Source organism: Cyprinus carpio, chromosome A17, assembly GCF_018340385.1.
Source record: "Cyprinus carpio isolate SPL01 chromosome A17, ASM1834038v1, whole genome shotgun sequence".
NCBI classification, from domain to species: Eukaryota; Metazoa; Chordata; class Actinopteri; order Cypriniformes; family Cyprinidae; genus Cyprinus; species Cyprinus carpio.
The window spans coordinates 12069186-12086060 of record NC_056588.1 but is presented as its reverse complement, the minus strand read 5'-3'; the positions used below and the strand labels follow the sequence as shown (position 1 = coordinate 12086060).

The window sequence follows — 16875 nt, the reverse complement described above, 5'->3', positions numbered from 1 at the left end:
AATAAAGTATGACTGACCATAAATAACAGCTGTTTTGTTTTGTTTTTTGCTTGTTTTGCTTTCAATGTTTTATAATATTTTAAAAAAAGTCAGATTGTATGTCTATACCTCACGAAACGGTTTTCATTTGCAAATAAATAAAATAAAATAAAACATGTTGTCCAGTAAAGTTCGTGTTTTAATATTATAAATCTCTGTCTTTTGTTTTCTCTTTCTGAGCTGAGGAGCTTCACCCCAAATTACAAGTACACACTTTTCCCTTTACCCATAGGTAGAAGAAAAATTTTGATTAATCCTTTATTCTGGTCGGTATTAAAATGCAGATTACCTTGTTTAAATGATGTGTTATGCAAGTTCATTTTACAATACATCGCATCAATGAATTCAAGCAATTTTCTTTGTAATTTCTGTTGAGAGGTTTTAACGTTTGTTTTGGGCTTGTTTTTCTAGCGCGATCTGGCAACACTGATCAGAGGCAGTCTGACGTGGCCTTTCCCCCAGTCAACACACACACACAGTCACAGACTGTTACAAAAACTGGAAAAACATCAAACGAGATGTAACAGATTTAATCAACTGGTTTATACTGTTTGCCAAATTACAAATACGTTTACAGATAGATGTTATAAGTAGCACGTGAACTGAGTTTGGTTGAGCATCACACTGAGCGCACAACAATAACTACTAAAGTCGCTGTTTGTCTATCAGAAATTGTGCTATTAATGGAAGAAGACAGATGAAATTGACAGTTATTGTGGATGTAACCCAAGATGTTTTGAAAGAAAACGGTAATATATATATTTAAAATAAATAAATAAATAAATACACCACCAGATGGGGCTCTTTCACAAATCTCGTAATATGATTAAAACTGTATTAACATATAAATTGTATTTTACTTCTTGTATTCCAAAACTCAACTGGTGTGACTGTTTTTGTTATAACATAACTGGGAAATACTATTAAAAAAAATCCAAACAAGTAATAAAATTAGCTATCAAAGGTCTCTGTGTTTATTCTGAAGCAAAAGTACAGGCAAATTATTTATCTCATTTATACACGATTTTTTTTCCCTAAACGAGGAAATAATTAACTACTGGCCATGAGTAATTTGTTAAAAGTGAGTTGTGAATCACTTTTAAATTATTCTAAATAACGTCTGGCTAATAGACATCACTCCTGTCACTACGGCACACTCACACTAGCATATTGATTACATTTGGACAATTTGGATGAAGAATTGAATGCAAAAAGCATTAAAACTCAAGCATCTTTCTCTTACCAATAATTTTGTATCAGTTTAATGGACATCTTCAATTTCAGGTTCAAATCCAGCACCTCCTGCAGCTTAGTTGAGCATAAAATTCAGCATGGGAGAGATGAAAAGATTAAGCTGCAGTCTCTAAAGATCAATTTACAGCACCTCTTGGTATTTAAAAAAGATTTTAAAAAAGTGACGTGACATACAGCCAAGTATGGTGACCCATACTTAGAATTGGTGCTCTGCATTTAACCCATCCAAAGTGCACACACACAGCAGTGAACACACACCGTGAACACACACCCGGAGCAGTGGGCAGCCATTTATGCTGCCTCTCCAATAGAGCGGTTGGGGGTTCAGTGCCTTGCTCAAGGACACCTCAGTCGTGGTATTGCCGGCCCGAGACTCAAACCCACAACCTTAGGATTAGGAGTCAAACTCTCTAACCACTAGGCCACAACTTCCCCATTATTTGAAGATAATCCTAACGTAAGTTTGTGGGTAAAACCACAACAACATCAAGAGAACTGAGAGAAGGTATTGATTCCCTCTGCTGGCCAAATTTTTTTTTATAAATCTGCTGATTGTAGCTTGCTATCTCATTTTCGAACCATCCAGGTCACTCAGCTAACTGAAACGTACTACAAACAAACCATGGTAAATTCTCAAAAACATTCTATTCAAAAAAGACACACAAAAAAACTTAATACTCATTGTATCATTTATTCCCAAAATCATGGAAAAATACATTAAACAATGCATAAAAATACATCTTTTGCTTGTTTCTATTGGTTGTCGGGCAGTGGTTATTGATTTTAAGTGTTATGGGAAGGGTTTTGATGGCTAGTCCTCCAGCAAGATGTCCACTTCCTCCATGGGCACTCTCAGACGCAACTCCTTCTCAGTCATAAGGTCTAAAAACTCTTGCACACGTTCAGGAAACAGCTGCACTGCGTCCATGTACAAGCCCTGTAGAAACACACACATGCACAAAGTGTAATACATATTAAGACCCTGAAACTGAAGTGTTAAGTGTGCAGACATTTTCACAGTAACATGCTTCTCATTACATTGTGCAAGTATAGTGAATCCTACCTTTACCCAGGGCACTGCCTGTAGGGCCTTGTAGAAGATTCCACTGCCCCTCTCTGCATTCCCATCACATACCTGTAGAAAACACACCAGGAATCAGCTCACACTCCTGTACCTGTAGCCATTTCTCAACATTCCTCAACTGTAATGTGTTTACAACTTTACCATGAAGTTCAGATACATTCTCCACAGCAGAGGACAATGGGCCCCATGCTCTGTTGCCGTAGCATTTTCAAACAGACAGCGGATACGGTTGCTAAGACCATTATTTGGCAAGGTGGGCAGGGCTTCTCCAGGAAGACAAGATTAGGACAAAGATTACATCAGTTACTAAACCAGATCATTGCTACTAAACCAGATTAGTGTTATCACTCAAGTAGCTAACTTAAATTAATTGGCTCTGCAAAAACATCAACCAACTGTTCTTCCACCATGGCTGTCGGGTGACCTGAATGAGATCACTGATTGTAAGAGAATATATCAAAAAGGCTGCTACAGTGACCTTTGCTGCAACTCTGAGAATGCAGCACACTTGTGTCACATTTTGTAATGTATTTTGACACATTAGCTATGATGTGTTAGATTTAGGTTTGGTAGAAGTGTTCGTGTTCACACACAAAACTAAATAAGAAACAAAACAAAAGAATGGAAACTAAATAAGAAGGAAACTTACGACAGCGTTTTAATGCAAGTTAAAAAAAAGAAAAAAGTAAGATTACGAGATTAAAGTCATAATATTTTGAGAAAAGTCAAAATTACAAGAATAAAGTCAAAATCTTGAGGATAAAATCAAAATTACGAGAATGAAGTCATAGCAGTTACGAGATTACGAGAAATTATTGATTCACATGCCACTTAAACTGCGGCAAATACAGCGATCTGTCACGGCACATTAAAGAGAATAAAAAACACATTATTATAATATTATAATAAATATGTTGTTTGTATATCGCTATAAAACTGACAGAATTTTAAAGCCGAGACCTTGCTTTATATTAAAAGTACCAAAAGCACAAAGCTTATTACTATTACTGGGTGGCTGGCGCACAACAAATAATGAATGCATTCGAAGACGTGAAATATTATTTCCAAGCACACTGTGCCTGAGAGTATATGACACATAGTATGATTTATACATTTATACATAGTATGCTAATAATCCCACATATATTCAAATCAGTCGCCAGGCCACCATAAAAAACTTGAAACTCATAATTGCTACGACTTAATTCTTGTAATTTTGACTTTATTCTCGTTATTTTGACTTTATTCTCAAAATATTATGACTTCAATCTCGTAATCTTACATTTAAAAAAATAAATAACGTGGCACTAAAACACTGTTGTAGAAACTAAATGAAATGACAAGAAAAACAAAAAAAACGAAAAGGAACCAAACAAAAAGAGAATAAAGAATAAAGAAAAAAAAAAAATAAACAAAAGACCAGTAAAGCTTACAAGAACAGTTTTTTCCTCACCTCTGAACAGAGTCCAGCATCTGTTTGAGTCGTTGCTCTGCAGTAATGGCAAAAAGATACGGCACAACACTGTCAGTTTTCTTTGCCACACTGTGGAAAAACCTGCGTGCACGGCCTGCACTGTGATAGCGGTTCTCTGTTTGAAGGTAGAGTTGCCACAATGAGGCACTGGAGGGCAGTAAGGAGAGGGCATCTGTAAGTGCCAGTCTTAGCCGGGAGAGAGGAAACACATTGGTGTTGGCGTGGTGGCGCAGCAGTGCTACATGCTGGACAGCAACAGACTCCCAGTCTGCAAAGACCTTGGGTCTCCTCAGAGATCCATCTGTCACTTCTGAATTCAAATTCCAGGAAATCAGTTTTTGGATGGCCTGATTGTACACAGCATCAGCTGCATCTATCCCCACTGTGAGGTACTGAAAAAGCCCAAAACATCCAACCAGGCTGGACATTCTGTGGCGTTTCTTTGGAGCTTTAGCATTGCTGCCTGTGCTCTGCTCAGGTAAAAAGCTCAATAGGGCCTGCTCATAGGCCTTTCTGGCCTTCAGTATGGTCACTGGATTGATTTGGCCAGAGAAAGGAGTGTAGGCAGCACCCTCAGCTAATTTAGTGAGAATGTAGACAGCTTTGGAAGTGGGGACTGTCCCACTGTTTAAGGCCTGCTCTACCTCTAACTGGGCATAGAGAAAACAGAGATTACAGAGAACAGGATCATTAAGACCTCTAGTCACGCCCATGCCCAAGGCAGTGTCAAATACTTTGCGTGCCTCTTCCAGATTACCCAGAAGCCACTCCAGATGGGCATACTCTCTCCAAAGTGCCAGGCTGCCTCTGTTATCTGGCTCTTTTAGCAGTCGTTTCGCTAGCCGTTTACTACGCTTCCCCTGAGATTTCAGTCGCCTTTTATTTCCACTGCGCAAACATCTCAGCACCTACAACAGAAAAACAAAGGAGCTGGTTGCAGACTAACACAAACACGGAAATATTATTACTAAAATAATGTCACAATGAATTGCGTTTTTTTTTGCATGAAATATGACCTGTTTAATTCTCAAGAAATGTTTATTTATAGTTTGGCTCACACACATACACAGACCTTTAGTTTCTCATACTGCAGCCAGCAGAGAGTAACAGTAGCTTGATCCTGTGTGGGGATGAGTTGGAGAGTTTGCTGTAGAACGTTCTGGAGAAACTCCTCCCCTGCCTTACAAAGCCCTGCCTGCCTCCTGCAGTCACTCAGAAATGTCATGTGACCCACTGCACAGATCCCAGCCATTGGGAGGTCATAAGAGGTCAGTGGTCGCTCCGGGTCTGGGATCTCCTCCAGGAAGGTTAGATCGTCCAGTAGAATGTTTGAGGAAGATGTTGTAGAGAACTTCCCTGAAGGTCCAGGCAGACCTAGGAACTGCAGGAACGACAGGATCAACTGTAGCTGAAGATCTGGTCTGTCCACACGAATCATAGATGGGCCAATATCATCAAACAAGACCTGCATGAAGACAGAAAGAGATTTAAAGGGGAGGTCTTATGCTTTCATACATTCTGACCTATTTACTTTGTTCCCGGCATTTCGGTGAAGAATGTTTTATAAACAAATTCAAAAAAAAGTCAATAAAGGTTTTGTTCCTGTTTTATTTATGTCCATATCACAGACGATTGCTATGCAAAAGGTGTGTACGACTTGAAGTGGCACTGCGCAGATCGGTCATTGTTTGACATCAAAGTACAGATTCAAAAGCATGCAGAGCCGTCTGCTCTCTATAGATCTCATGGTACTTTGATGTCATACACTGATCAATCTGTTACAGCGCCACTTCAAGTCGAGCACTCCTAATAGCTTTGCGTGCTCGTGACTCTATACCACCCACCACACCACCACTACATCAACTCTACTCATATAAAAGAGAAACATAAATATCTATCATTCTTTTATAAATCTGATAAAACTAAAGACTCTGAGATATGAAGGATTCAATACTCTTCTATAGGTACTCAAGATTAACATGACATTGGCAGAAACTGTGTGTTATGTCCTCTTTAAGCACAAAAATGGAACACATCTTACAAATATTAGCTAATTTGACTATGTTTATTATGTTTATTTGACATTAAACTATAAACACACAGTGTAGTTGAGCATGTTGAAATCCATTTCGAATAAAAACTAAAAATCATCTGCACATTTCATTTGGGCCTACTCATCAGATTATCGCACCTGCCTGTCGGGGTCCTCACAGTCCTCCTCTGATTGGCCCTTGGTTTTATCTGGTCTCCATGGCAACCAGTGGTTTGCCTCTCGGGATGCCTCCACATCCAACCAGATCTTCCACTTAGGCCAGGTCTTGTCTTTGATCTCTGCGTCATCCTGCTCTTCTTCATCATCATCATCTGCAGGCCACAGAGTTCACTGTAATATTAGCTCTCAGATTCGATAAAAAAAGACTGATTTGGGGGTGAAATATGGCTTTGATGTTTTGGAATTGAGCATTCAAAACTGTGTTGGTCAACTCCTTGTTTTATCTTTATCACATGAAATCACAAGCATTCCCTATTACCCATGTCCGTGTAAAATAGTCAGAAATACCTTTGCACCAAATGCTGAACCACTAGCTATACTACAGTGCATTGGCAATGATCTACATCTGTGTGTGTGTGTGCGTGCGTTTGGTTTGAACACCTGGCTCAGATGGAATCACCCATCCTCCTCTCTCCTGCTGAAGCATCCAAGCCTTCCATCCCCGAGCCCCCCGTTCCCCAACCCTGGGCTCTCCACTGTCCCAAAAAGGCTCAAAAAAATCCACCTGGACAAATAAAGATAATAAATATCATGAAAATAAAAGTAGAAAAACAAATAAAAGCAAAAAATACAAAGTTCCCACACATTTTGACCAATGAAATTTCATGATTGGTCCATTCAAATCATGAAAAGTCATGACAGTAGTCTTCTGTCTAGTGACATTTTTTTTCTCTATATTGTTATTTATAATTTATTGTCTATTCTCTTTATTATTAGAGTTTTTATTACCTTAAATTATATGAAAGTCTGCACTTTTGTACTTTGTGTACTGGAAGACCAAGACAAATGTGTTTAAACACTTGGCGATATTTGAATAGAATTTCTTTTTGAATAGAATTTTTACCATTTCTTTATGAAATATTGAGTTAACCATACATGCAAAAATCTGTATTTGCTATAGAAATTTCTGTGCATTTTTGCAATTTTATGATTTTCCGTAACTTTTCCAGTCTTAGATTTTAAGAGACTTGTATTTCCAGGTTTTCAATGAGCAATCCATTTGTAGAATCACTAACAGCAACACTCCCAGTCATATAAAAGTGCTGTAAAGTGTGTTTAATTTGCAGTTATCACTCAACACTGAGCGTCAAAAGTACCTCATAATGCAGCACCAAACCCAACCAGCACTAAAAACATGTTCAACCAATCATAGAAAGACACCAGGAGTGGTCAGCCAATCACATGCTGACTGGATTAGTGAAGCATCGATGTGCACTACCCACCATGCCATGTCACTGATTGATGTCCCCTAAATTTCAAGGATAAGAAATGCAAAAGGAACGCAGGTTCACAGTTACTATGAGAAAGGATGTGGGGTGGGTATAATATGATTGTCCCAGTCTTTTACAGACTGAAATGTGAATCATGTTTTTAATATTAACTAACAATCAGTTTCTGATCGTAGGACAGGGAGCATTTTGACTCTCTAGGACTCTTTAGGTCTTGCTCAGCAGAATGTGTATGCAGTTGTCGTAAGGACAGATATTTCTGCTGTTGAAAAGAAAAAGTTTGTTTTAAAAAGCAACAGTGCATGTAGATATGCCTCTTCAGCAAATCCTGTGACCGAAACAGAGGGTAGAGCAACCACAGTTTCACATGAACACGCAAACACTTTTTGCTGTACATACAGTTATGCCTCTGTTCTATACTTTTAAAAATGTAAAATATTTTACTACAGATACCATGTTTATCTTAAATGAAATGCAGGGTTATGATTTTACTGCACAGTAACAACGACATATTTTGAGTTGCCTGAATAAGTTGATTATTCTGTCTTAAAGAAGCCCGATATAAATGGCAGGTTTAGGTCAACCTGACCCCAGTTGGAAACAGTGGGGTGCGACAGAACTGAATGGAACAGAATACCAAAGACATTCATCTGAAGTTGTATAGTGTTGCTTCAAAGGGAAAGAATTAAAGGAAATAACTTTTACAAAAGGGTTTTAATGCTCTTCTGTTTGTGTGTGTACCTGTTGTCTAGTGGGGAGGTCCTTCACACTGTCTGGCTTGAAGAAAGTGAAGTCCAGAAGGGCTTGGAAGAGACACACAGCTTTCTCTGTATGACCCGCCTGCCGCAGGAAATGGCACTGCTGTAGAAAGATATCTGCCAGACAAGAGAGAACAGTTCGTTTCATTTGAATTATGATCATATATATATAAGTGTGTGTGTGTGTGTGTGTGTGCGCATGCGTAATGAGGATATATATGAATGAAATGGAAATTTTACCTAAAAACTATACATAGTTGAAACTGCACTGCCAACTCTGAACACAAGTGGGCAGCACATAGTCACAGAGGCATTTTTAATTCACCCAAAAATTATCTTTTACTCACCCACGTTGCTCTATACCTGTATGACTTTTGACCCAAGAAACATAGAATAGGTTTAGAACAACACGTGGGTCAGTAAATGATGAACAGACTTTATATTTTCTAGATGAACTATATCCCATTCAACTCATTTCAGAACCTCAGATGTGTAGTCAACATTGACTCGTCACATCACAATGACAATGTCACACCTTTATTTGCATTTCACTAATAATGAGTCTGGCCCAATCTGTGTAAAAATTAATTGTATGATTGAGTGTGAATTTCAGCTCAGTTCAGTAAATGTGGGTCCAGGGAGTGCTTATCAGATACACGCTGCACACTAACCCGATCTATGGAGGAAATAGTTTAATTAGGATAACTGAGAAGCCAGTAATAGAGAGCACAGAACAGCGAGGGCCCTGGCTCAAAATCTGATCATTCATCCACACACACACATAATGTCACAGAGATTTTAACGCCTGTTCATTTCGGCGAATCCCAGGCCGGGGAAGCCCAGGACAGTAATGTTTGTGTTCCGACTCACTGTCTGTCTCTCTCTAAACAGACCCACATAATACACCCTCTAAACTAGCTGACAAACAACATGCCAATCCACTTCAAAAACACCACATCATCACCTTTTACTGTTGCCTGCCAGTCGATCCCTGCCACACACACACAAAGGGTGGACAGCCCAAAACATACTCCAAAACGTACACTTGCACAAATTGTACATGAGGTGCTTAACTCTACAAATATTTATGCATGTAATCAAAACATGTTTACAGTTTCCACCAACTGCTGTCACAGCAACATGAGGGGAGGGAGAGAAAAAACAACCCACGGCTGCAAATTCACATCTAAACAAGTGAAACTCAAACGATGGCAATGCAAAAATTATCTGAGGACACTAGGAGACATCAACAAGAACCTGGTGGAAAAGCTATCTGGAGAGTCTAAAAGATGCTAAACGTGATAAATTTGGTAAGTATCTATATTTGACAAATATAAAATATTTCTATACCTAAGAGGTCTTCCTGGGTGCCTGGAAGTGGAGGGTGAGACACCATGCTGCCATCTTGGACTGCACTGAGCGTGCTTAAACACTTTCCGAACACGCTGTTGACCTTTGACACTGAGAAAGTGCTGAAAAGACTCTGTGTGAAGAGAAGATACTTCCTCCATAAAGGGCCACTGTTTGGATGGATGAACACTAGTTTCTTCCACTCTTTCTGCAGGGTGGCTGGCTCCCATAATTCCTTGCACAGGTGGAGTTTCTCCAGTTTCAGGTCCACACTGGCAGGGTTACCTTCCACTGCCCTGTCCACAATGGACAGCTTCTTCTCCAGCACGGCACGAAGAGACATCTTCTTCATGTCACCATCATTGTCAGTGTCACTGGCAGCAGAGAATGACCCAGAACCAAAGGCCAGTTCATCCTGATCAGAGACAAAGAGAGAGAAATTAAAGTTAGTTAAGGAAACAATGAAACTGGCACATTTCCTCTCAGGAGGTCTACCTGGAAGTGTATAAAGTCCAGCCACAGCTGGGTGTCTGTAGGATTCTCCCGCAGCTTCCTGTTAAACTCTTCCACCCGTGCACTCAGAAGGGTGCTGCTGCTGCTCCCTTGAGCCTCAACATCCTGCTGATCTCCCTTGACCTCCGGCTGACCCTTGCCCTCCAGCCATAGAGAGGTTCCACGGTCATAGATGCCCAGCGGATTTACCCAAGATACGGATGCCTGAGTGGAAGAGCCCTGCTCTACAGTGCAGGCTGAGAGCTTAATGAAGGAATCAGAGCTAACAGCACTGCCCTCAGAGAGTACAGGCAAAGCAGGCAGACTGTACGGATCTGAACGGAGCAGCTGACGGGTGGAAGGACAGAAATAGCGCTCGGGTTTCTTGTCCACTCGCTTCTTCTCTGGGCCTCCATCGTTCCAGCTCACAGCCTGCATCCTGAAGTCTAACCCCAGGCATGAGCCTCCCTTCCTCTTATACCTGAAAAGCAGAAGTTGTTAACATAAGTGGCACGAAACATATTGAATTGGTGCAGAACCACTGAGCTTTTTCCTCAAAAACAGTGATGAAAATATGACAAAACTTTTAGATTCCATCTGGGCCTACTGAAAGATGAAGGACAAAGTAAAAACAGGAGTTGGCAGGTGTCTGAGTGAGGATGAGAAGACTTGAGAAAGTGAAGAAAAGAGATCGAAGACGAGGGATTTGTATCCTCTTTGGTGCAGCACTTGATCATCTCAAGAAAAGAGTGCTGTGATGCACCTCTGCACACTCATTCTGTACACACTCTTCACGCATGATACGAATCAGCTTCAGAGGAGTGTGTATGGGGGCATCTGTGTGAGCCAAGGATGTCAGGAGAGAGGGACAGTGAGAGAGAATGTGAGTATTGATTGTGGTCTCTTAAGTTACAGATGGCAGCTCCAGATTAAAGCCGATAGAAGCCTTCACTATAGCCTGCAGTGTCAGAACATTGGGAGTAAATAAGACCCAGAACGACGCTTATGGAGAGCAGGGGTACAGAACTTTAACTGCAGCTGCATGCTGACATCACTAGATTTACATTTCCAGAAAAAATCATCAGTGATTTCAAGGCGGCGAATTAAGTTTAAGGCTTTGGTTTTGCATAAATGAAATGAGCCAAAAGAACCGCTTTGATACTTTTCTATACCCACTGTAAATCGACAATGCCTTTTCAGTAAAAACTTGGCTTTAGAAATCTGAATAGATGCAAGACAGAGAAGACCAACAACTCTCCAGTATACCAGTGGTGTCCAGTCCTGCTTCAGGAGGGCAGTATGCTGCCGAGCTTAGCTCTAACCAGCTCCAACACACTTGCCTGGAAGTTTCAAATGAGTCGGAAGACCTTAATTACTTTGATTCAGGTGTGTTTAATTAGAGCTGCAGCTAAACTCTTAGTTTTAGGCACAAAGATTTTAAATGGCAAACATTTTAAAAGTGAGTGTGTTCAAACTGATAACTATCAAAACATATACATTAACAGACATATATATTAACAGATTACCAGTAAAGGTGTTTACATATAAAGTGAAACTGGGGGAACAGGTAAAATCTTATTGCCTGACATGGTTTTGTTCAAACCATAAAAAAAAAGGTATTTACATAACCTTACACATTGTCAAGTTATTAAGCATAATTGGTGTAAGATATGCATGTAAACACCCTACATGTACTCAAACTGTAATCTTAATTAAATCCTAGAGAAGATTAAAAAAGCAGTCTGTATAAGCAATCCATTTGAAATCACCCACTTGATCTATGAATCAAAGAGTCAAATCCCATATGGAATGCCGCTAAAAAAAAGGGTCATATTATATATACATGATGAGCTTGCCTTGCATTCTAATCATTATACATTAAACTTAAGCATAGACTTAATAAAGTTAGCCAATATAGACATAGTTATTAAAATAGTTACACTTAATCAATAGGCAGTGACTAATAAGTACAAACTCAGTAGCCTATTAAAAACAAAATCCCTCAAATAAAAGTTAGTTAACTTTAGTAAGAATGTCAAGGTACTGTTCGTTCATGGTAGGACTTTTTCGCATCTGTGTTTGAACAGTATGAAAAGTATCTGTACAGATAATCGCAAGAAAAGCTTGATGTTTACCATCAAGCAACTATATATTATTTAAGGGAATTCTATTCATTAGGGTATTGATATAGAATCTAGTGTTGTTGTCAAGTAAGTTTCATTCATAGTATTTCCCCTAAATCTGTATAAAATTTCATACAGCTTAATGGCCTATAAGCAAGCTTCATTGTTATATACCAGTTTGACAGAATAAAACTAAAAGGTTTTGTGTAGATAAAAATACTCCTTCACCTTGCTCGTTTTCCGAGTGGACATTTCAGATTTTTAAAATGTAACATTAGCATGACAGTAATTTAAACATAGCTTTTGTAAGAGTATTAAGCAAAATGTACATGTGCTAAAAAATTATATGAATTAGCATAAACAAGTATTTCCAATGTCAGCAATATTGTTTAGCCGACTAGTCTCACATATTTCTTTTTGACAAATGTCACACTTTTTTCAGAGTTATAAGTACACATGTATTATCTACTAAACAAAATTTAAAATCTGCATGTTAATCATTAGATTAATTGCAATTGTAGATTAAAAAAGAAGCACATTAGAAAAAAAAAACCTGTGTGCGCCAAAGGGAAGACAAAAATTTGTGTGCATTTCAAAGGGTTTCTGCAAACAGAAGCTGGGGTTATAAAAGCAGTTGAAAGAGACACATGAGCACAATATACACTGCAGCTCTCTCGTGCACTCCTGCATTATGGAGCATCTGGCACCTGCTGCTACTGCTGAGACTGGCTGACCTTCAGAGAGCCAAACAGAAAGAATGAAAGAGGAGAGCATCTGTGTGTGAGACAGACGGACAGACACACAGACACACACAGAGATACTGAGTAAAGTTACCTGGCTATGTCTCCCCTATAGAGGGATTTGTATTCCCAGTTGGCACGGTCAGCTCTTCTGTCAATACAGAAGGGGGAGTCAGAGGGGGTCTGGAGGTCATCCAGCCACATAAAGGTCTCGCTCACCCGAACTTGAGCTTCCTCTCTGCAGCCAAGGAGATGAAAGACAAGGACATAAAGAATAACCCACACCATTATCCAAAAATCCAGGGTTAAAAGTGTCTTAAACAGACACTCTAGAATTATGGTTGATGTTTTGTGCATTTCAATGTTCTAAAACAATGCAAGTTAACTTGCAAATCTTTTACGTTCCCCCAAATGAAACACCCAAAAGCTGAAATTACATGCCACAAAAAGACACATCCTGCTTTTGTTGTGTACAAAATAGCTGTGTTATCATTCTGCAATATTTCTACTTTAATGTTTAGTGGAAGAAAGAGTGTCATAGAGTTTGAAACAGCATGAGGATGAGTACATAATAACAGAATTTTCACTTTTGGGTGAACTTTCCCTTTAAGAGATTAAATGTGTGAAGCCTTTCAAGCCTGATACAGATGTAAGTGGGTAAAAAAATCAGAGACTGACTGTAGATCAATGTACTGCGGGATTTTTCTATGAACACACCTGTCAGTGTTCTCCTTTTTCAGCAAGTCGCTGGGGTAAACTGTGTCTGATTCAGATCCACTCCTCTCCGAGTTATCTCTGCTCTTCTTCTTCTTCTGCTTTTTCTTCTTTTCTTTCTTTCTCTTCTTCGATCTGCCATAGCTATCTTCTCTCTCTTTAAGCTTCTGCTCTCTGCATAGACATAGAAAAGAAAGTTCACTGTGTCCTCTAATAAACAGACACTCTGCAGAAGTATACCTTTTACAGTCAAGCTAATATTTTAATGTGTATAAATATGTATATGTGTAAATATTAATAAAACTGGGTACTGCATTTCAAGCCTGATCTATAAAATGCATAATAGTACTATATTAATGTACTTGCATATTTAATTATGATTATTAAATAGCCTTTAAAAGACACATTATGATTAATTTACTTGTACATGACATCTCAATTTTACTTAATACACTTTAATGCTGGAAGGACAATGAAACATTTAACTAAGCTTCAGCTTTGGTTGAAGTTCATGCATATATATATATTTTTTTTTCTTCACAAGATTTAGCTTGAAATCAGATCCCCTTTTGCAATCTATTAGGTAAGTTCTTTAAACACACATTAAGTTCCACAGGTGATAAAGTGAATTTATTCAGTGATTAACTACACTGCGCTTTAAAGGATCAGATGACCTTGTGCCTGCTGGTTCTTCTGCCTCTGCTTGCGCTCTCTCTGTGGCCCGCTGGTGAGTCTTCAAAGCATCTTCTTTGCAGAAGCTCTGATTACTCAGCCATTCCAAATCTGCTGGAGCTGAGAGAAGGAACATTCAGTCAAATCAAATTAGCTATGCTGGCCTCTTAAGAACTGAATAAATCAGTCAGTTAAGACAGACAGCCTGTCCAAATGAAGCAGAACCTCAGAGGAGTGCATCTAATGTGATTCGCACACAAAAAATTCCCTTAAGCAGCGAGAAGGACAGAAGCGTGATGCTATCTGTTACTCTGTGGACAGCCTGGGAAGGAGCCAGATGCATTGCTGACCTGGTCGATATTCTTCACAAATCCCCCACAGAAGCAGAGGTTATCTGCATGCAAGAGCAGTTTGTTCTTTTCTACTGTACTCAACGTGAGAACGGTCCTTTCCCAATAATTTGATATTGATTAGTTGGGATGTGTCTTCATCTAGCTTATTAAGTGCTCGAAGATGGGATGCACTCAAACAGAACGGCTGACTGATTACATTGCATTGAACTGCAGCCAAATCCATAAAGATCCAGTTTTTGGCATACAAGATCATTTGCGATTACAGAATATGTGCTAGTTATTGGTGCTTATAAGCATCACTCCAACGTTTGCTCACTTTGAACAAACCCTAAGTATTAAACTTTCCAGTGTAACTTGTCACAATATTTGCGTATGGACATAAAGACATTTTTCATACACGGGCAAAATTGTTTTCAGAAAAAGCAAAAAACAGGAAATAGTTCCTAACATGATGCACAAAAATGTTTTTGGACTTGGAATGATTTACATCTTATAAATCCATTTGGGACTGTTTTTATATTTTAAGATAATTGAGAAGCAGAGATGTTTCAGAAAGGATTCGTTCAATGCAGTAAGGTTACTTTCCAAAAGATTCCTCACAAATCACTGATGTATAAGTATAATACTAGCTAGAATTACCTTAAAATTAAAACTGACACTATACATATAAAGGCTGTTATGCATATATTATTACTGTTAATCACGGTGTAATGCAGCTGCACACAGTTACAGTAAACCACGCATCAGCACAACTGTTAGGCTTCGTTTACAGGTTCTCTTTCTTTAACGCAATAATAAGTGCACATAACCAGATCCTGTATAATGCTCCGAACTTAGGTCAAAGAGAGAGCTTACCTCTAACCCCAGTAGAGCTGTTATTCCCTGACAGTTCAGCGCAGGACGGGAAAAGAGCCATGTTATTTCACACAGATCAAAACAGACGCGCGCCAGTTACGTCATCCGCCTGCGACCTGGAAAGAAAGCGTGCAGTGATGAACGACTCATTTCTGCAAATCGGTTCTTTCGAACAGTTTGTCCTAAAGAACCAGTTCGAGAAATCACTCAGCAATTCGTTCATGTCCTGATATAATTACGACACTAAAAGAGTCATTTAGAACCTAAATATGATTTACAATAATAAAATTCGCAAGCAATACTAAAGTTAATCTTCTACCTCAAAAAAAGTTTAAGCATGTTTAAACCAACTCTTATGCGTGTTGGTAAAAATATCACACAGGCCAAGTCATAAATATATTTCCCAGTTTGTTTAATTTGTAATATTCTTGCTCTTATAGAAAAACAGCATTTCACCCCATTAAATCATCCAAATACAGAAGCTGTATTTGCACGTTACGAATCGGATATACTCGAGACTCTTCTCGGCTTAATGAATCAGTGATTTGTTGATTCGATAAACTCTCGAACTGATTCGGTACACTGCGTGAAGGAATCGTAATTCAAAGGATTTGAAACAAAAAACAACCCGTTCATGAACCTGTATAGTTAAGACCGCTGAGGGAAAATAGTGGGGGGAATATTAATTATAGTACTAGTTTTGCAAAACTTTACTGCGTACATTTAACAAAAGGTTGGCCCTAGCATGTGAGATTATTTCATTATCCTCATAACATTGATATATTTATTTATTTCCGTTGCCGCGACCTTAATTTCACCCTGATTGAAGTGTTATTTTATTTTTAAATCTGCGACTGTTTCCAATTCGCTTTATGAAACTTAGTTAAAGAGCACAGCACTCTGTGCTTACCATTGCTTTCTATAAAACTCAATCAAACCTTAACTTTCTGAAAGTGAAGGAGTCTCACGGTGAGTCTATAATATGTGATCTGATCCCGGAGCGGAACTGTCTAACCGCCGGCTCCAGTACATCTACTTGGAGAGATCCGGGACACACCGAGCGCAATGGCTTGACGCATTGCAGGTCTAACGTAACCAATCAGAGACGCTGTTACAGTCACGAGCGGATTGCAGGTCTCAACTGGCCAATCATAAAACCTGTGACATGCTGAGCCGAAATCTCTCCAGCGTCAACAAAGACAGAGCACTTGATGCAGAAAGTAATATTCCGACGAAAGAAACTAGTGCCTTTTAGAGAAGTAGTCCCTCAAGATGTAAAGTGTTCCTAGACTATTTTTAGTTCTGTGACCCTAAAAAATTATTATACTGGGTGTCGATTTGTCCTTATATATCCTTTATATTATATATGTATATAGATATATATATATATATATATATATATATATATATATATATATATATACTGTACATTTTTATTTTAATTAATAACTGACTTTTTAATTTGT

General features: G+C 38.8%; 1 protein-coding gene across 2 annotated transcripts; it reads right to left on the bottom strand.

The window, feature by feature from the left end:
- Positions 1 to 1964: 1964 nt before the first annotated feature.
- Positions 1965 to 16464, bottom strand: LOC109108092 (nuclear exosome regulator NRDE2-like). 2 transcript variants are annotated; one of them, XM_042774117.1, is made up of 15 exons: positions 16320 to 16464; positions 15410 to 15525; positions 14204 to 14321; positions 13533 to 13703; positions 12910 to 13053; positions 9956 to 10433; positions 9461 to 9875; positions 8094 to 8227; positions 6505 to 6628; positions 6043 to 6215; positions 4924 to 5316; positions 3829 to 4759; positions 2519 to 2658; positions 2357 to 2428; positions 1965 to 2230 (listed from the first exon to the last, which is right to left on the bottom strand). In XM_042774117.1, the coding sequence occupies exons 2-15, from the start codon at positions 15468 to 15470 to the stop codon at positions 2105 to 2107; spliced, it is 3480 nt and encodes a 1159-aa protein (XP_042630051.1). In that variant the 5' UTR covers positions 15471 to 15525; positions 16320 to 16464; the 3' UTR covers positions 1965 to 2104. The 2 variants fall into 2 exon arrangements, with proteins under 2 accessions (XP_042630051.1, XP_042630050.1); XM_042774116.1 differs by having other exon boundaries at positions 2519 to 2659; positions 3830 to 4759; positions 16348 to 16451.
- Between the last annotated feature and the right edge of the window lie 411 nt (positions 16465 to 16875).